At 32.0% G+C, this 22,593-nt stretch overlaps 1 protein-coding gene across 1 annotated transcript; it reads right to left on the reverse strand.

The window, feature by feature from the left end:
- Window positions 1-21,616: 21,616 nt before the first annotated feature.
- On the reverse strand, window positions 21,617-22,363 carry LOC139853515 (uncharacterized). The gene has a single exon (XM_071842906.1). It carries the CDS (start codon window positions 22,361-22,363, stop codon window positions 21,617-21,619), a length of 747 nt encoding a protein of 248 aa, XP_071699007.1.
- Window positions 22,364-22,593: the final 230 nt, after the last annotated feature.

Raw genomic sequence — 22,593 nt, forward strand, 5'->3', positions numbered from 1 at the left:
CCCCCTGAGCGCGAGACCTGGTACCGGGTGAATTGCGCACAAGATGCACCCTCTGGTCACACTTCCTTTTTGAATGAAATGGTTTTGCCAAGATTCGAACCCGAGTGGTGTGTTTCATCGAGCAACTCAGTGGCCTCTCAGGCAAGCCTACGTGATTTTCTTATCATTTGTTTTATGTTCATAGAATTTGGTCCCTTCAGATTGTTTACCCAATAAAACTTTTTCATTCAAGAGCATGCAAATACACACACACACATACATATATAGTGTGCATGTGTATGTATTTATGCATGTCTTCTAACATGTGTTTAAAAAAAAGCATGTGGCCATGTACACACACTATGACTTCGGGTTACTCTTTAAGTGAGTCGTCACTTTAAAATTAGTGGACTATCAAAGCGAGTCGGAAACTCATGAAATAAAAAACATGTATTATCTATTTTTTCCAAGAAATCATTTGAATGTGTATATTGTTAACTTTTTGTAGGAATTGTTGATTTTGACTAACTTTTTTCCATTTTTGAACAACAAACATACACATGTTTTTTGTCCATAGCAGAACTCGAACTCACAACATTAAGATTGATGATTTCCCTTGATACCGCTAAGTCAGAAGCCCTCTGGTACTATCTCTTTTAAAGTAAAAAGGTAAAAATGTTTTAGAAGTGCGTTAAGATATTTAAAATAGACAAATATCAGAGTTAATTATACCGTTGGTCTCCCTGGTTTACTCAAAATTGTAGTGTTAGTTCTTTTCTTTTTAAAATTTTCCCGGTAGTTCATATGGTTGTTAAAATACACAACGATGGTCCTAAATCTAACGTCAGTTGTTTGATTAACAGAACAAATTAATCGTTGTTAGATTTAGGATCAACGACGTGAATCTTTTAAAGCATAGGGGTAATCCACATAAACCAATGTTATAATTAACTCATAAAACATAATCGTGTTACGAGGATACATAAATTTTTTCACCTTCATCTTGAAATCAAAAAGAATAAAATCTGGGTTTCAATCTATGTTCCTCGATGGTTTGAAAATTTCTTACTAGGCATCTTTTTTTTTCATCATCTCCATCAATTCACCTTTTCATTCATCCAAATTAAATAAAACTGAAGATGTCACCGGCTACCTAACTTTCAACCTTCAAACTACCAAGAAACTGTTGGGGTGTGATATGGCCGAAACGGACGGTTTTTATTTGCGCGGTATCGTTAGGCCGCGGCTCGCCAGGATCAGCCACTCGTGGGAGAGGATACTTGTTTTAAATTTATATTTAGCGGGGCCTAAATCTTACTACTCATTATAAGTAAGGGAAGTATGACCTAGAGTCATATTTTAGAGATATCAGTAACATCGAACCTATATTGTAACCTAAGATAGTTAGGGAGTAGTGAATATTTATTTTGGGATTTTCTAATTTATAAGATAGATAAAGTAAATGCGATAAAATTTGTAATTCAGATAAGGTTAAAGTAAGTGCATACTATGACTTCATCAGTTATTCTGCCGAGATTATGGAATGCTGGCTCATGAATAGGCAGAGGCCCTGTATTCATTACACTGGTCCTAAACGCCCCTGTCATAAGACATGTCACTGGGTATTGCGTTAGGCTTGAAGATTCTGAATAGACAGCAACGTCCCTTACCCCCGACGCCCGTGCAGTCTGATTACAGGCATACACGTTCAGACGGCTCATCCAATTGAGCGACTCGGTTGGGTGACGTATTAACATTTCAAAATGGTCTAAACTTTCTTAAGCATAATAGAATACATGGTGTACCATATTCGAGAGACGTGATGTGCTTCAATGCTTTCGTTAATGATTGGTAAGAGATAGTTAGGCCCTTAAAAAGAGTTCAACCATAAAGAACACCATGGCCAAGTCAAGATGACTTCCATGAACACGTTCGGTTATCCTAACGGTCCAATCCTTTATGTGTCTAAACAAACAGTTCCTTAATTAACTAAGAATCCCTCAAGCGGGGTGCAATGCTTGAGACCGCGTTATGGTGCAGCGTACTGGCCAACACTAACCGTGTTCCATGGCCTTACTTAGCAGAGGTACAGCTTACAACAATCGCTGTGCTTCAGCGTGCACGTACGAAGTTTATATTCTTGGTGACTACACTAGCATGGTCTAGGACCGACAATGTACTAGGGGTCTAGTTAGATGTTTCACTACGAAAGAGTCCTCAGTCAAAATCCAAAGCTTGATAGACTTACTACAACCGGTGTGCCTCGGTCGATCTTACGTTGTATCCGATAGACTTCTCTTACCAAGGGGTGACACAGATAGTGTACTCTGAATCGGGGTTCGCGACTTCTCAATAACAGAGCCTATAACTACTTTCTATTAGTTGGAAAAGCGATTGAGTTTAAAGCATAATCGGAAAGCATTTCAACAGCATACACAAACCATAATATTATTTCGGCATTATAACTGCTTACATCATAGCATACACTAAAGATAACTACTCGCTAATCATGGCAATAATATCATAAAACATTATAAGATAAAGGATAGAAGTACCAGTAGATTAAACGAGTTCCGAATACAAAAAAGACAACTTCAAGACTCCAGACCGCTCCTAATACAATCTTCAGCGTTCGCCTCCGGGTACTTAATTTCCCGCTCGGAGGTGAGAAGGCCTTGAAAGTATGACTAATATTGTACAAGAGAGAGAAAGAAGTGAATTGAAGTGTGTGTTGGAATGAATGACAAAGACCCTTTAAATAGACTTGAAAATTGCCAAATACGCCTGGCAGGCCGTTTGGCAGGCCGTATGGCAGGCCGTATTTGGCTGGCCGTATGCAAGGCAGGCCGTTTGGTGGCTCGTGTGGTGGCTCGTATATGGTAGGCCGTTTCCATACTGGCAGGCGGTATGGCAGGCCGTTTGGATTGCTGGTCAGCCTGAATTCCCTGGATCGTAACTTGATTTCTTGTCTTTCACCGTTTTCGCTCTAGAATCTTCGTTTTAGCTCCGATTCTCTTGATTCTTTTTGCACCGTCTTCGTAATTACTTGTTCTTCAATTCTAACCGACGAAGTGAGTATTTTTCCGACAAAGTTCGAATCTTTCTTGTTTTTGGGCCTTAATACCGGGGTGAAAACGTGACTTTTTAGCCGATATCAGGGTGCAAACCTATCCCACATAGGATGGAGACAAAAACAAATGTATGTATATAAGTCTAAGGGAAAGTCCCTCTAATACCAATTGGTTTTAGAAAAGGATGGACTCTTGGGCTTATATTGCAGGACATTGTGTTTGGGCTATGCGATCTTACAAATGGTATCAGAGCTAGGCTATAGCCCGATGTGGTGAACGACGCAGTGGTGGCGCACCCCTAAGCGCACGGTGCGACATGGCACACCCCTCAGTTTGCCAACGATAATGGAGCCATGGTACCTTATATCGAAAGTCTTCCTTCCCAAGGCGTGGAAGTGCGGCGTGTCCCGATGGTGAAAGAAAAAGTGAAAGAAAGAGATCGGTGGTATAAGAGGCGTGTCCCGGTAGTGAAAGAAAAGTGAAAGAAAAAGAGACCGGTGATATAAGATGGCGGGAGTATCGTTGAAGGGGAGGCTCGGTGATATGGTCTTCGGTTTGAGGGGAGGATTGTTGGTCTAATGACCCGTCCTAATCCATCCGGACGAAGTCCACATCGATTATAAACGATTCACAATAGTTGATTACATTGCGAGGTACTTGACCTCTATATGATACATTTTACAAACATTGCATTCGTTTTAAAAGACAAATTTTCATTTACATCGAAAGTTGACGGCATGCATACTATTTCATAATATATCCAACTATAATTGACTAAATAATAATCTTGATGAACTCAACGACCCGAATGCAACGTCTTTTGAAATATGTCATGAATGACTTCAAGTAATATCTCTAATATGAGCAAATACACAGCAAAAAATTTCTTTCATACCTGAGAATAAACATGCTTTAAAGTGTCAACCAAAAGGTTGGTGAGTTCATTAGTTTATCATAAATAATAATTTCAGATAGTATAATAGACCACAAGATTTCATTTTCATAAACATCATTCTCGTATCAGGCATTTCGCAAACTGCATAGAAATAAAAATCATTCATATGGATTGAACACCTGGTAACCGACGTTAACTTAATGCATAGAATATCCCCAAAACAGAACTTCTCGTCTGTATAATAATCTCGAAGTACTAAAGCATTCATACCCCGAATGGGACTTGTCAAGGTCCATAGATCTATCTTTAGGATTCGCGTCAATCAGGGGCCATTTCCCTAAATTCTTAGGTTACCAGACTTGATGGGCGATATTCGGTTTAATAATCCAACCATAGAATGTAATTTTAAGTACTTGTGTCTATTTCGTAAAACATTTATAAAAGCGCATGTATTCTCAGTCCTAAAAATATATATTGCAAAAGCATTTAAAAAGGGAGTAATGAAACTCACAATACTGTATTTTGTAGTAAAAATACATATGACGACATTAAACAATTGTAGGGTTGGCCTCGGATTCACGAACCTATATCATTCATATGTATATTAATACCTATAATCGTAATCGAACAAATTTATATATATTATTATTAATGATATAATTTTTATATTAATAAATTATATGAATTCTTATTTATTTAAATATATAAGAATTTTAATATAGTTAAGTTTTATATTATAAATCTTTTTATCTAAGAAAATCTTTTGTTTACATAATATAGTTATAGTAATACTAGAATAAGCATAATGATAAAATAATAATTTTCTTAATAATAATATTGATAGTATTAATAACAGTTTTCATAAAAATATATATATATATATATATATATATATATATATTCAAAGCAATGATACTTTTTAGTAATGATTATATAAATTTTTAATAATAACAATACTCGTTAATGATAATCATTTTAATGAAAGTGGTACTATTAATAATAATACTTACGTCAATATTAATACTTATAATTATAGAAAAAGATACTAATACTAATATTATACTTATATTCTTTAGCATCAAAACATATCAATTACTATCTTATTCATAATAACACTAGTATGTATAATACTTACTAATCATGATACTAATAATGATAATAATAATATAAATAAATATATTAATAATAATAATATGAATAATAATGTTAATTTTAATAAATAAATAAATAAAAATGATAAGAATGATAATTTTACTAGAGATTTCAATAACTATATAATAATACTTTTAATATTAATGATAAAGATAACAACAATGATAATTAATGATAATATATTAACAATAACAATAATATTGGTTATAATACTTGTTCTAATATTAATAGTAATAACAATTAGAATAATAATAATAATGGTAACAATAATACTAAAATAATAATGATAATAATAACAATAATAATAATGATGATAATAATAATTCAATTAAGAAAAATTGAAAGCTACCTCCAATAAAAATAAATGCCTCAGCCGGGTCTCGAACCCGAGACCTCTCGCTCACACAAACAACGTCTGACCATTGGACTGCTGCCCATTTTCTGATTTATACCCATTTCTATATTATATAACCCGTAAATTTATAACCTTCATCTTCTTTACAAATCAAATTGATCTGGAACTTTTCTAACCTTAAATTAAGTATTTATTTTATGATCTGTACAAGTAATAGGCACAACCCATAAGAATGTTTCAATTAGATTAGAACAGAAATAATAAAAAAAAAAAACTTTACAGCTCGTTTTAAAAAAAAAAACCCATTTGAACTCAAAATCAAACTCAAACTTTTTGAAGGTTTTAGGCTATACTTATAACACAAAAAAAAATTTCAAATCGTTGTTAGAAACTATCTGAGCCTTTAATTTAACTGAAATCATAGAAACAAATTTGAATTTTGTGATGAACAGATAGTTGACTTTTTAATTTCAAAAGTTTGACTCTAAAATTAGAAATCAAGACAAGGAATTAGAGGCTATAAATTTGCAGATAGTTTAAGTATAAAATACCTAACAACACTGCATTTTCACTTTTTGAAATTCATTATTACAGAATTGAGCTGTTTGAAAAAATGGAAGATAGAACAGGGTACGACTGCTTTCATAAGTTTTCTGATTGAATTCGTTCAATTAAGAGTGGTTAATGATTTTGGTGAATTGTAATTGATAATGTAAGGTTGTAGGGTATCATTTACAACTGGAATCATTGGTGTTATATATCAATTTGGTCGACGGGTTTTAAAAAAATAAATAAATAAATAAATAAGGAATGGAATGTGGATCGAGACATTAAACAGATCATGTAGTATTGTGAAATTGATGGTATCAAATTGCAGAAGGAAACAAGAATCTGTACTATTTGATCGAGATATATAACCTACTCCAATTTTATAACTGATTTTATAATTTATATAATATAATTAATATAAATAAATAAATAAGTGTATTAATAATAATAATTCTAATAATAATAATTAGTAATGATAAAAAAATGATAATAATAATAATATCACTAATGATAATAATATTGTTAGTAATATTAAAAAAATAATAATAATGATTTCTAATAAGTTTAAAAAATATATAATAATAATAATGATATTAATAATTCTAATAACATTATTTATTATAATACTAGTTATAATAATACTATTATTAATGATAATAATAAGACTTCATATATATATATCTGATTTCTTATCTGTAGATAATAATATTAATAATAATAAGTAGTATTCTTAATGTAACAAATTTTTACTTTTAGCTTGTAACTACATTTGATATATTAAGATTACAATTTGCCAATTATATCATAGTTACTAATTGTTTGATAAGTAATTAAATATTTATACCCTATACACATATTATAATATACATAAAATCAAATATATTTATATATATAAATTCTTTACAACATAATTAGTTTACAACTTATCTTACCTTTGTAATTCAAATGTTTAAATCCTATTTTATTATTTTTAATTATCATATATACTTACATTTATATATGTATTTCATTACTTAATATTATTTTACATATTTATTTATAATAACAATTTCATATAAGAATTTAATAACACTTATTATATAAATATATTTATATATATATATATATACTTATCTAATTACAAATAGTTGTTCGTGAATCGTCGAGAAAAGTCGAAGGGTAATTGTATATATGAAAACAGTTCAAAATTTCTGAGACTCAACATTACAGACTTTGCTTATTGTATCGAAATCATATAAAGATTAAGTTTAAATTTAGTCGAAAATTCCGGGTCATCACAGTACCTACCCGTTAAAGAAATATCATCCCGAAATTTGAGTGTGGTTGTCATGATTAACAATAAGAATGTCTTCATGACGAATATGAGTTGATAAAATAGAATTTTATTACCATTGAGTAATGTGGATAATATGATTCGATTACTCGAAGCGGGTGAGTGAAGTTATCACAAAAGAGTGAAATGAGAAAGACAAGTTTCATCATAACTTTTGACTAGTCATGGTTGAATTTAGAAAATAAGGCGTGTCTTAGCTTTTTGACGTTGCCTTGGTTGAATTCCAGAATTCAAAGGATTTAAAGAAAATCTTTTAAATCTAAAAGATTTGATTTTTCGGCGAGTAAGGAAATTAAGATCTCTATAATTAAATACGGTGATCTGTCTCGATTACTCTGTCTGATATTTCCATTATAAATTAAACTCTTCTATTCCATTATTCCCACCATTCCTATACTTTCTTTTTTTTTGTTCGTACATCCAAAAGATTGTGAAAATGCTTAATCCAGTTCTAATCCTTAATATCTTCTTGATTATCGTATCAATCACTCTTCTTTTTCAACTACCACCAGAGGAATCTGTTCCTTTCTACTATTACCTCGGGGTGAAACTATTCTTAACTATACCGTGTCTTTATATTGCTATTCGTATTAATATCCACGGTTTGTAACCTCCGTGTTGTTATTGGGCTTTATATTTTCTCTTATATTTTGGAGCTCTTTGCCTTTTTATTCTCCTCTCGTCCTCTAGTAAAGCGAGTAATGGTCCGGACTTCGTAAATATGGAGTTTCGAATGAACTTAATGTTCTAAACGAGAAAGAACGTAATAGCACGATTTAATTTGTCAAAATTACCAGAATCACTGAGAATAGAACTATCAAAAATATATTTTCTTGATATGTTCAGAAGTTAATCAGAATGAAAGAGTTATGTAACATGACTCATGATGACGTTATAATCTGTGAATCATCATGTTCCATTTAGAAATTCAACATGACTTACTGTAATATAATCACGTTGATCAAATGTCATGATATTATACTAACTCATGCTTCAGTTCCCAACATTACTTCAATAACATTCATATCTTAAGCTCAAAAGTTTACAGAATATAGAAAATAACAGTTTCTATATGATGTAACACTGATAGCACGAAGAGATTAATGATTTCAGATAAGATTAGTTATGAAAATATATTCAGAAATATCGAGGATATTTATAATGAAAGATACGATGATATCTTGGAATTTCTAATATCGATGGTTGATGAAGAAAGATTTTCCGCAAGATTTTAACATGAGTACGGAGCAAGATATACGTTGAAGGTTTCATTGGATCCAGAATTACCTGGATTCTTTGAATATAGGGTATGGTTCTTGTATTTGTCCTTGGTCTCCTTCGTGGTAAGCTCAATCCGTTTTCCAGTTCCAACCTTTCTGAGTTTTTCCAACATACTATTCTTTATCATAAAACTTTCGATGATTAATGTCGTTTTATGATTTTTGCTGCTTCATCAGCATTTCGATGACTAGTTCGCAGTTCGGGGTGTTTTTCAGAAACTTCACATTCAAGCATGTAAGTCCAGATGATAGACGTTATATGTACACATATAACTGTTGGCATAGGTATGCTGCGAGATTTCAAAATACTGGTTGCTAATTCCCGGTAATTGGTATGGCAATTCTTGTTACAAGATGTGGATGAGTACATGATGAGACTTCAATAGATAAATATAGTGATTTGTCGGAGGGATTTAAACCAAGGAGCAACGAGATTACTGGTATGTCTGCTGGTAATATGGTAGAATATAAAAGGTTCCCTGGTAACAATAAAAGAGCACGCATATATATCAAGGTTATAATAAGGTTGTTTCAAACGAAAAGTCGATGTTGACTTGCTGGAGCTGTGACAAAATTTGCTACTTTGAAAATGAATAGCAAAGTTATTTTCGGTAATAACAACGCCAAAAGAGCTAGCACAGATACGTTTTAAGCGTTTACTCAGGTTCCGAGTGTTTTCAGGTACATAACTATATGCATCAATCTTTTCTCCCGTAGATGAAGTGCGGTTGATTCATCCTCTTGATTGAGGTGTTTTCAAGAATCATGAAAGGTTTGAACGTAGATTGTAATCAGCAAGATACAATTGAGGTTTAAGATGAGATCAAGTGGCAAACTTGAAGAATTGTTTAGTTTCATATATTATAATCAATATTTTAATTCATTTTAATTGTCCAATGTCGGCAGTCCACGGTTGATAGTCCACAAATAACAGTCCAATAATTCATATATTACTTAATATATAATATTTGAATTAATTAATAAATATCGTGACCCGTATTCGTCTCAGACTCGATCATAACTCAAAGTATATATATTATTATAGAATCAACCTCAACCCTATATAGAGAACTCGATCATTACTGCATATAGAGTGTCTATGGTTATTCCAAATAATATATATATATATGCATCGATATGATATATCAAAACCTTGTATACGTGTCCCGATATTTAAAGTGCGTAAAATAAATACAGAAATTAAATGACAATAAATAAAATTGCGAGAATGTAAATTGCGAGAATGTAAATTGTGAGAATGTAAATTGCGATAAATAAAATGTAATCAGTTAGCTAGGAACAATTAGCTAGGAACAGTTAGCGTGGATTCTAAACACAATTTCTCATAGTTAATTAGTCTGTTTCTAACAAATTTTATTTTGTCATATGTTTTCTTCATTATGCCACTTGTTGGATTCTGATAGGTCAAAATCCGAATATGAAATTGAATAAAAAATGGTTATTCTGTGGTGAACGGATACGTATATCGGTGGTTGTAAGTAAGATAGTAAATGACTGTTGAATCGGATTCGAAGAATGTACAGTATAACTTATTAATGTGAAATCTAAATATTCCTCGGGTATTACCTACCCGTTAAAATATTTTCACCATTAACAGTTTGTACGAAAGGATTTTTAATTACAATCTTTATGAAAATATATATACATATATATTTTCTTCAGATGTAATTATGAATTTAATGAGTCAATATGATATTAAACTTATTTAATTTTCGGTTTGAGTTAAGATAAATAATCTCTAAAACTTTTAGAAACCACATATTCTTCGCAGAATATTTCTTCAATGAAGTTATGAATTAATACTTCATCGTTCATTGTTGTTGGTACTCCTTAGTATCCATGGTGCGTATGACGTTGATGTTCGCGTGACAGATTGTGAAGTTGAGGTTTGCGATGCGGTTGTTTTTGGTGGTGGTAATGGTACTATTGGCGTTGGTGGTGGTACTGGTTATGCTGCTGGTGCTGCTGCTGGTGTTTGTAACCTTCGCACCATATTCTCTAAATTGATTACTCGAGCGCGAAGTTCGCTAACTTCTTCTATTATTCCGGGATGATTGTCAGTTGGAACGAGCGGATGAATAAGGTTTAGAATTATGGATAGAATATAATCGTGTCGAACTACTCCGGAAATGAGGCTGAAAATGGTGTTTCGGATAGATTCGCCGGTAGGTGCTTCAGGTTCTTCGCCAAGAGGGCAATTTGGTGGATGGAAAGGGTCGCCTTCTTCGCGTCTCCATTGATTAAGTCGACTACAAACCCATCAGATGAATTGGGGATGGTTGATGATTTATTCATTTTGGTGACACCGCTTTCGGAGCTTAGGTGAAACTCCATATCAGAATAGCTGTCGGAATCAGAGGAATTCGAACTGGTTGAGGGATTCATCTCGTACGATCAGATGAAGTATTTTCGATAAGAAATAGATTATAGGATGTAGATTAGTACCCTGCAATACATAATTTACATATGCATATATAATACTAAAATCCCATAAGTTACGGAGGAATCTACGGAAGTTGTCAGGCAAAGTCTACAGTGACAGATACGCTAAGATATGAATTGTCAGATACGCTAAGATATGGATTTTGTCTACACACTATTCATGCAGTCATTGCAGTAAGATGTATCTAGACTAAGAATGATAGGCAGGTAATTTCCTAAGGATGATAAGCAGATGATTTCCGACTAGGAATGATAAGCAAAACTTTTGACATGCAGACACGGTCGAAGTCCAGACTCATTAATGCATCCTAACAACTACTAGTTAGACACACTAATGCAAGACCTGGTTCGCTAAGACCACCGCTCTGATACCAACTCTAATGACCCGTTCTAATCCATCCAGACGAAGTCCACATCGATTATAAACGATTCACAATAGTTGATTACATTGCGAGGTACTTGACCTCTATATGATACATTTTACAAATATTGCATTCGTTTTAAAATACAAATTTTCATTTACATCGAAAGTTGACGGCATGCATACTATTTCATAATATATTCAACTATAATTGACTAAATAATAATCTTGATGAACTCAACGACCCGAATGCAACGTCTTTTGAAATATGTCATGAATGACTCAAAGTAATATCTCTAATATGAGCAAATGCACAGCGGAAGATTTCTTTCATACCTGAGAATAAACATGCTTTAAAGTGTCAACCAAAAGGTTGGTGAGTTCATTAGTTTATCATAAATAATAATTTCAGATAGTATAATAGACCACAAGATTTCATTTTCATAAACATCATTCTCGTATCAAGCATTTCACAAACTGCATAGAGATAAAAATCATTCATATGGATTGAACACCTGGTAACCGACGTTAACTTAATGCATAGAATATCCCCAAACAGAACCTCTCGTCTGTATAATAATCTCGAAGTACTAAAGCAATCGTACCCCGAATGGGACTTGTCAAGGTCCATAGATCTATCTTTAGGATTCGCGTCAATCAGGGGCCATTTCCCTAAATTCTTAGGTTACCAGACTTGATGGGCGATATTCGGTTTAATAATCCAACCATAGAATGTAATTTTAAGTACTTGTGTCTATTTCGTAAAACATTTATAAAAGTGCATGTATTCTCAGTCCCAAAAATATATATTGCAAAAGCATTTAAAAAGGGAGTAATGAAACTCACAATACTGTATTTTGTAGTAAAAATACATATGACGACATTGAACAATTGTAGGGTTGGCTTCGGATTCACGAACCTATATCATTCATATATATATTAATACCTATAATCGTAATCGAACAAATTTATATATATTATTATTAATGATATAATTTTTATATTAATAAATTATATGAATTCTTATTTATTTAAATATATAAGAATTTTAATATAGTTAAGTTTTATATTATATATCTTTTTATCTAAGAAAATCTTTTGTTTACATAATATAGTTATAGTTATACTAGAATAAGTATAATGATAAAATAATAATTTTCTTAATAATAATATTGATAGTATTAATAACAGTTTTCATATAAAAAAAATATATATATTCAAAGCAATGATACTTTTTAGTAATGATTATATAAATTTTTAATAATAACAATACTCGTTAATGATAATCATTTTAATGAAAGTGGTACTATTAATAATAATACTTACGTCAATATTAATACTAATAATTATAGAAAAAGATACTAATACTAATATTATACTTATATTCTTTAGCATCAAAACATATCAATTACTATCTTTTTCATAATAACACTAGTATGTATAATACTTACTAATCATGATACTAATAATGATAATAATAATATAAATAAATATATTAATAATAATAATAATATGAATAATAATGTTAATTTTAATAAATAAATAAAAAAATGATAAGAATGATAGTTTTACTAGAGATTTCAATAACTATATAATAATACTTTTAATATTAATGATAAAGATAACAACAATGATAATTAATGATAATATATTAACAATAACAATAATCTTGGTTATAATACTTGTTCTAATATTAATAGTAATAACAATTAGAATAATAATAATAATGGTAACAATAATACTAAAATAATAATGATAATAATAACAACAACAATAATAATAATAATAATAATAATAATAATAATAATAATAATAATAATAATAATAATAATAATAATAATAATAATAATAATAATGCTGATGATAATAATAATTCAATTAAGAAAAATTGAAAGCTACCTCCAATAAAAAGAAATGCCTCAGCCGGGTCTCGAACCCGAGACCTCTCGCTCACACAAACAACGTCTGACCATTGGACTGCTGCCCATTTTCTGATTTATACCCATTTCTATATTATATAACCCGTAAATTTATAACCTTCATCTTCTTTACAAATCAAATTGATCTGGAACTTTTCTAAGCTTAAATTAAGTATTTATTTTATGATCTGTACAAGTAATAGGCACAACCCATAAGAACGTTTCAATTAGATTAGAACAAAAATAATAATAAAAAAAAACTTTACAGCTCGTTTAAAAAAAAACCCATTTGAACTCAAAATCAAACTCAAACTTTTTGAAGGTTTTAGGCTATACTTATAACACAAAAAAAAAATTTCAAATCGTTGTTAGAAACTATCTGAGCCTTTAATTTAACTGAAATCATAGAAACAAATTCAAATTTTGTGATGAACAGATAGTTGACTTTTTAATTTCAAAAGTTTGACTCTAAAATTAGAAATCAAGACAAGGAATTGGAGGCTATAAATTTGAAGATAGTTTAAGTATAAAATACCTAACAAAACTGCATTTTCACTTTTTGAAATTCATTACAGAATTGAGCTGTTTGAAAAAATGGAAGATAGAACAGGGTACGGCTGCTTTCATAAGTTTTCTGATTGAATTCGTTCAATTAAGAGTGGTTAATGATTTTGATGAATTGTAATTGATAATGTAAGGTTGTAGGGTATCATTTACAACTGGAATCATTGGTGTTATATATCAATTTGGTCGACGGGTTTTTTAAAAAAAAAAAAATAAATAAATAAGGAATGGAATGTGGATCGAGGCATTAAACAGATTTTGTAGTATTGTGAAATTGATGGTATCAAATTGCAGAAGGAAACAAGAATCTGTACTATTTGATCGAGATATATAACCTACTCCAATTATATAACTGATTTTATAATTAATATAATATAATTAATATAAATAAATAAATAAGTGTATTAATAATAATAATTCTAATAATAATAATTATATTAATAATAATAATTAGTAATGATAAAAAAATGATAATAATATCACTAATGATAATAATATTATTAGTAATATTAAAAAAATAATAATAATGATTTCTAATAAGTTTAAAAAAATATAATAATAATAATGGTATTAATAATTCTAATAACATTATTTATTATAATACTAGTTATAATGATACTATTATTAATGATAATAATAAGACTTCATATATATCCAATTTCTTATCTGTAGATAATAATATTAATAATAATAATAAGTAGTATTCTTAATGTAACAAATTTTTACTTTTAGCTTGTAACTACATTTGATATATTAAGATTACAATTTGCCAAATATATCATAGTTACTAATTGTTTGATATGTAATTAAATATTTATACCCTATACACATATTATAATATACATAAAATCAAATATATTTATATAAATTCTTTACAACATAATTAGTTTACAACTTATCTTACCTTTGTAATTCAAATGTTTAAATCCTATTTTATTATTTTTAATTATCATATATACTTACATTTATATATATGTATTTCATTACTTAATATTATTTTACATATTTATTTATAATAACAATTTCATATAAGAATTTAATAACACTTATTATATAAATATATTTATTTATATATATATACTTATCTAATTACAAATAGTTGTTCGTGAATCGTCGAGAAAAGTCGAAGGGTAATTGTATATATGAAAACAGTTCAAAATTTCTGAGACTCAACATTACAGACTTTGCTTATTGTATCGAAATCATATAAAGATTAAGTTTAAATTTAGTTGGAAATCTCCGGGTCATCACAGTTGGGGTGCAAACCTATCCCACATAGGATGGAGACAAAAACAAATGTATGTATATAAGTCTAAGGGAAAGTCCCTCTAATACCAATTGGTTTTAGAAAAGGATGGACTCTTGGGCTTATATTGCAGGAAATTGTGTTTGGGCTATGCGATCTTACAGAAACACCTTCAACATCTCTTTCAAAACCCTGGATCTAGTTTATAAACAAACTTGCAAAAGCACTGCTAACGTGGCCTATTATCACAATTTCACAAATCAATCGACAATAATTATAAACAAGTACACGCAACCTCTGACATTCGAGATGGTTTCGGCTACGGGGTGGTAACAACAGAGACCACCACCGTCACCTGGTTCTAGTGGCGGCAATCACCACCACTGGCTTTCAAAATCGTACGACCATCGGTGTGCATTTCAAAAACGATTGGAAAAACCGGTATAATTTTTTTATTTTAAAGGCTATCGGTATAATTTTGATTAGACCATAGGAACCATTAATATAGTAATTAACTATTATTTAAAGAACACGAGCTAATAACATTTAAATGTTAACTATAATTAACTATTGTCTAAAGAACACGAGCTAATAACATTTAATAAAGCTTAGATTTACAAAAGTAACTTAGGCTATAATTAATAGCGTTTATGCTACTCAATAGTCATATTTTTTTCAAATGTAGGCTATATATTAAAAAAAAAATATTATTGTAGGTCATAAACTCTCAAGTGATGTATCAATGTAAACTGACTAAACTTGTTAACCAGAAGTTCTTGTGCTCCTTTTGACTTTTGTTGACTATTTTTGGGTTTGAGAGATTTAGCACGAATCTGAGAAAAGTAAAAATGAGGAAATCTTGGTAATCATCTAGTGAATGTTTCCTCAAAATCTCATAGGCTAACTCAAAGTTTTCACAAGTTATGAGCATTTTTTGTTTTCAAAAAATTGTTAATGGAATCGACTGATTTCTCAGATTTGGTTATGCGTTTGTGAAATCCATGAATGGGTTTATGCTTAGAATGATCTACTGCAGCTAACTACAAATTTTAATAAGTGTTGTTCAAGTTTTGAGGTGTTTTCGATTTGCACCACCATAAGTCGCCATGGACCACTATAGCTTCTGCCGGATTCTGTTGTTGAACATGAAGATGAAGATGTTACCTTTTGTACACATCGCTACACTTTTTGAAAGTATGTGATCTACATTGGTATTTTTGGGGTATATAGCTTACATTATAACAAAAAATATATATGACTATTGAATAATATAAACCTTAATTAATATTCATATAAATGTATAATTGAAATTTCATTACTATAATTAATGAACTTTGTGTTATAGATAGAAAGTTTATGTGCATAAAATAATTATTAATTTTTTCTTTCATACTTTACATTCGTAAAATCGAGTATTGTTGTTGTTAAGTTGTAGAGAGTACCTTATAGTACTAGTCTAGTTTCCATTTTCCTTGAAAAATTCTTGTGCGTTAGTTAGTTATTGAATAAGTATTAAATAATATATATGCTGCTAGTGTTATTTTTAATCATATAAATTTAGCCGGAGACACAATAACTTGAAGATATATTGTTTGACCAACTTACTTGGTACAATCCTTCTCCAATAAATTTTTCTAACCATAAAGATTGAAAGAGATGACTTTCTACTATTAGATTATTTCACTTTAAATAAATAAATGACATTTATTTATTCTAGAATAAAAAAAAATTGTTTACATATTGCCTCTCCATACACCACATATATACTATTTAAATTTTGGTTTTTTTTTTTAAGCAACTATTATATAAAAATGAACACAATAATATACATGGATGAGAGTGAGTGCAATTTAGCCTTTTGCAAACCCACATAATACCTATACATGAAATATACATACAGACTCATTCACACATATATACAAGACACAAATGATTAAAAGGATTGGGCCCACACAAGACTAAGATTCAAACAAAGTATAAACTATTTGTTAGTTGTATATTCGATTCAAAATAAATACTCCGTAACATAAAGTTACCGAAATAGACATAAAGTTAACATAAAATATCAAAAAGAAAACACCAAAATGTATTTGAATCTCTTACCATTGAAAACAAATGATACGAAATTTTATTTTATTTTATATTCTGCAAAAGTCAAGTAAGGTGACCTCAAATGACAAAGAATAAAATATAAATAGTTTCAATCTCCCTCGTTAGCAGTGGCGAATCTAGGATTAAAATTTAATGGGGTCCCGAAATTTTTTGCTATTACAAATTATATTTGAAGGGATTTTAGTGTTCGTTTACCTTCAAAAATCTATAAATCCTGAATATATATGGGGTCTTATACTTAAATTTAGTGGTGTCATACACAGTTTCAAGAGTAGATTATTAAAAAAAATTTCAAACATGTGGGGTCATAGGACCCCATACCCTTTCATGTAGGTTCGCCTCTGCTCGTTAGTCCATTTTTAATTGGCTAACAATGTTCTTTTTGAAAAAATAATTACATAAATTAACGAATCCAAAGATCCTAAGATACAAAATTGATATAGCAAGAAAAAAAAAAAACTAGCTAGTAAACAAACACAATAAACATGTGAACAAACAACCTAGTTAAATAAAACTGAACCTAACAACTAACAGAGTGAACAAAGGTTAATGAGGATAGCAAAAACTATTAGATTTGATGAATTGATAATGTTTTCATTAGGCTTATAGCCCTATATATACAATTACAAGATAACCCTAATCTCCTTAACCAAAATACATTTATGGAATGGATTGTGGAGATATTCTATGTATGATAAAGATCATGTACAATAAGATACAAATATAAATATCTTCTAGAATATACTATGTATATGTCTAATATAGCCCCTCAGTCTAAGCTGGAGGAGAACGGATGCTGAGACTGTCCCGAAAATCTTCAAACAAAATCCGTGGTAGCCCATTAGTAAAAATGTCAGCAACTTGAAAATGAGTAGGAAGGTGTAAAACACGTATATGACCCCGAACCACCTTCTCACGAACAAAATGGATATCCATCTCAATGTGCTTGGTACGTTGATGCTGAACAGAATTACCCGATAAGTAAATAGCACTAACATTATCACAAAAAACCATAGTAGCCTTCGTAAGGGGCACATGAAGTTCTAATAATAAGTTGCGAAGCCAACATGATTCAGAGACAACAGTCGCAACTCCACGATATTCGGCTTCGGCACTAGAGCAAGAGACCGTTGCTTGACGTTTAGAAGACCAGGATACTAAATTCTCACCCAAAAACACACAATAACCTGAAGTAGATCGTCTTGTATCCGGACAACCACCCCAATCCGCATTCGTGTAAGAAACAAGTGTATGTAACGAAGACTTGTGAAGTTGTAGCCCGAAAGAAATAGTGCCTTTGATATAGCGAATAATACGTTTCAAGGCATTCATGTGAGATTCCTTAGGATCATGCATGTGTAAAGGCATTCATGTGAGATTCCTTAGGATCATGCATGTGTAAACAAACTTGCTGAACAGCGTAAGAGATATCCGGTCGAGTGAAAGTAAGATATTGTAACGCCCCAGCTAAACTTCAGAAGAGAGTTGGGTTCGAGTACCGTGGTCCAGCATTGGAACTAAGCTTGCCATTTGTGTCAACAGGAGTACGAACTGGGTTGAAATTAGCTAAATCATCACGTTCAATAATTTCATTGGCATATTTCGTTTAGTTCAAGAAAAGAACTTGGGCATTGCGTGTAACATGAATACCCAAAAAAATAACTAAGCGGACCCAAATCTTTCATAGCAAACTCTTTGGCAAGACGAAACATAAGCGAGTCACGAAGTGACTTGGACGAAGTAACCAAGATGATATCATCCACATACAGTAATAAGTAAGCCGTGTCATTACCATGTTGATAAATAGATAATGAGTTATCCGAGCGACTATGAGAAAAGCCAATGGTGGAAATAAAAGTAGCAAAACGATGATACCATGCGTGAGGGGCTTGTTTCAAGCCATAAAGCGAACGTTTAAGAAGACACACGTGATCCGGCTTAGTTTGATCCCAAAAACCATAAGGTTGATGCATATAAACTGTTTCATGGAGTTCCCCATGTAAGAAGGCATTTTTAACGTCAAGTTGATTAATTAGCCAAGACTTTGATAATTCAATAGTAAGAACAACCCGAATCGTAGCAGGTTTAATCACGGGACTAAAAGTTTCATTACAATCAACACCAACAGTTTGTGACCGACCATCGCCCACTAGGCGAGCTTTATAACGTTCCAAAGAGCCATCAGATCTAAATTTGTGCCTGAAAATCCACATGCTACGAATAACTTTCATATCATTAGTCCTAGGTACAATTATTCATGTCTTATTTTCCATAAGTGCATCATATTCATTGGTCATGGCCTTATTCCAATTAGGATCAAAAATGGCTTCGTTAGGATTGGAAGGTAAAGGAGAGAGAGATGAAGAAACATGAAGATTAAATGACATTTTGGGTTTGAAAATACCATCCATGCTACGAGTGGTCATTGTGCGAATAGGCTGAGGTGGTTAGTGAGATTGATTAGAGAGATTTGTAGGTTCATCTGTAGGTGGAGATGCATGCGTATGACTAGAGGCAACAATAGGTGTATGTTGAGTAGATGTAACAGTAAGTGTAGAAATGGGAGTATTTGGGCTTGTAGGCTCGCGTAGCGTGTGGGCTGGGCTAGTGTTTGGCGTAGTTATTGGTTGGGCTTGGCTAGTGGACATGTCGACTTGAGAGTGAATAAACAGGGGACATATAGTTTCACTTAAAAACTGATAGTCAACAGGAGGCTTATTAGGAAAAGAGAAAGGAAACTTAGTTTCATCAAATAATACATGACGAGAGATAATGAACTTTTTGGTGTTGAGGTCATAGCATTTGTAACCCCGATAATTTTGTGGATACCCGAGGAATACACAAGGTGTAGAACGAGGTTGAAGCTTGTTAATTTTGATTGAAGGAATAAGTGGATAACATAGACACCCAAATATACAAAGATGATGATAAGAAGGGTTGCGAGAGTAAAGTATTTGAGTTGGGCTTTGATAATTTAGTAGTTTCGAAGGAAGAATATTTAGAAGATAAGTTGCCATTTGAAGAGCATGGTGCCAAAAAGAATGTGGAACCGATGCGTGAGATAGTAGAGATCACATAATGTTATTGATTGCACGTATTTTATGTTCCGATTTCCCATTTTGAGAAGAGGTATGTGGACAAGAAAAACGAAAGTCCATACCAGTTTTAGCACAAAATTGATAGAATGATGCATTTTTATATTCAGTGCCGTTATCAAATTGGAATGTTTTGATGGACTTGCTAAATTGAGTCTTTATATATGTGCAAAATGTAAGAAAAATACTATAAACTTCTGACTTGCGTGATATAGGAAACGTCCATAAATAATTAGAATAGTTATCAAGAAAGAACACATAATAACGATGACCAGATGTGCTTAAAATCGGTGAAGTCCATACATCACTATGAATAATATCAAAAGGTGATAAAGTACACGAAAGAGAAGAAATAAATGGCAACTTAATATGTTTCCCAAAAACACAAGATTGACATAAAGTAGAATTATGTTTATTATATTGGATAAAATCCTTATTCCTAAGCGAACGTAAGACATTATCGCCCGGGTGTCCAAGACGATGATGCCAAACGTTTGATGATAAAGCAATAAAAGTAGATGGAGGAGTCCTCTTTATTTGTTGTAGCATGGTGGGAGTGAGAGGATAGAGGCCGCCAGTGCTGTTGCATCTAAGGATTGGGTTGCCCTTCGGAAATTCCTTCACAGTAAAACCAAAAGGATCAAAATCAAAAGAAAGATTATTGTCAGTGGATAATCGTCGTACAAAAATTAAGTTTTTAATGATGTTTGGGACATGAAGAATATTACGTAAGAATAAAGGACGGGTTGTATAGTTTAGAGAGGTGTGTCCAACACCTTGAATTGGAATAGATTGGCCATTTCTAATAAATACTTTAGGTCCACGTAAAGGAAAATAAGAAGTTAGATTACCTGAACTAGAAGCCATGTGAGAGGTAGCCCCTGTGTCCATGTACCATGTATCTTCTGGAGGATTAAGTGTCATAGTATGCAATGCGCCTTCGAGGTCTGTGGGACAGTAAGTGTTCGAACTAGAGGCAACCGAATTGGCCTGAACAGCAGGCCTGGGGCCCAATATACCTGTCTGTGATGAAGTGGGCTGGTTCCAGGAAGTGGTGGGGTAGGGACAAGGTGGATAATAGGCTCAAGGAGGTTGTTGTGGATAAGCCCATGATGGTGGATTAGCCCAAACCGAAGCATTGTTGTTATTGTAATTCCTTTTACCACGTCCACGACTACCCGAACGACCCCGGTAAGATCCTTTGTTGTTACCTCGACCCCTAGAAGAATTACCACGATACGTCTAAGGAGAATTAAAGTTTGGAGCAGCTGTCGTCGGTTTGTGACTAGTTAGGGCAGTTGAGATTAAAGCCGAATCAGGAGGAGGAACATGAGTAGCAGACTCGTGTTGTTTTCCTTTGCGTGTTTCTTCCAATAACAACATAGATCGGGCCTGGTAGAACGTAGGTAATGGAGTAAAATGAGCTAGCTGAGATCCAATGAAATCGAAATTATCATTCAGTCCAATAACTAACTGCAGCACCATTCTTGCATCCGACACTTTGTCATCAACATTAGCTAGTTGATCTGCGATGGATTTGATCTCCTGGCAGTACGATGAAATGTCCGAAAAATTATCGAGTTTGATGTTGTTGAACTGACGTTGAAGATACAAAGCACGCGAGCTTTTGTTGTCTTGAAACAGGTTTTTGATTCGTAGCCATGTATTGGCTGCAGTAGATCCAGCCTCAAACATTGTGTTAAGTAAATCCAAAGAAATAGTTCCATGGATCCAGCTGAGAACAAGGGCATCAAGACGTGCCCAGGTGGCTTGTTGAACAAGCGTGTTTGCTGGATCAGTAGAAATCATAGAAGAGCCCGAGTCTGTTGAAGTAGCGAGATGATCTAGTACCCCATACGCCGTGCAAGTAATCTTGAATAGTTCGGACCATGTGTTATAGTGAGGTTGGTTAAGTTCCAGAGTAATAGGAACATGGTTTTTGATGTTTGAAACAGTGAATGCTGGATGTATTTTGGTATTGTTTGCCATCATGAAACAAAAGAAACAGAAAAGAAAAAAAATTGGCAGAGAGTAGAAGAAGAAAAACAGAAGACGTGTGGGAGAAAGTTTTTAGGAGAATGTAGGGTTTTGGCTTGATACCATATTAGATTTGATGAATTGATAATGTTTTCATTAGGCTTATAGCCCTATATATACAATTACAAGATAACCCTAACCAAAATACATTTATGGAATGGATTGTGGAGATATTCTATGTA

Source organism: Rutidosis leptorrhynchoides, chromosome 6 (assembly GCF_046630445.1).
Source record: "Rutidosis leptorrhynchoides isolate AG116_Rl617_1_P2 chromosome 6, CSIRO_AGI_Rlap_v1, whole genome shotgun sequence".
NCBI classification, from domain to species: Eukaryota; Viridiplantae; Streptophyta; class Magnoliopsida; order Asterales; family Asteraceae; genus Rutidosis; species Rutidosis leptorrhynchoides.

Bases quoted from the DNA above. Each gene is read 5' to 3' on its own strand.
- LOC139853515 (XM_071842906.1), bottom strand. From the start codon at position 22,363: ATGGCAAACAATACCAAAATACATCCAGCATTCACTGTTTCAAACATC.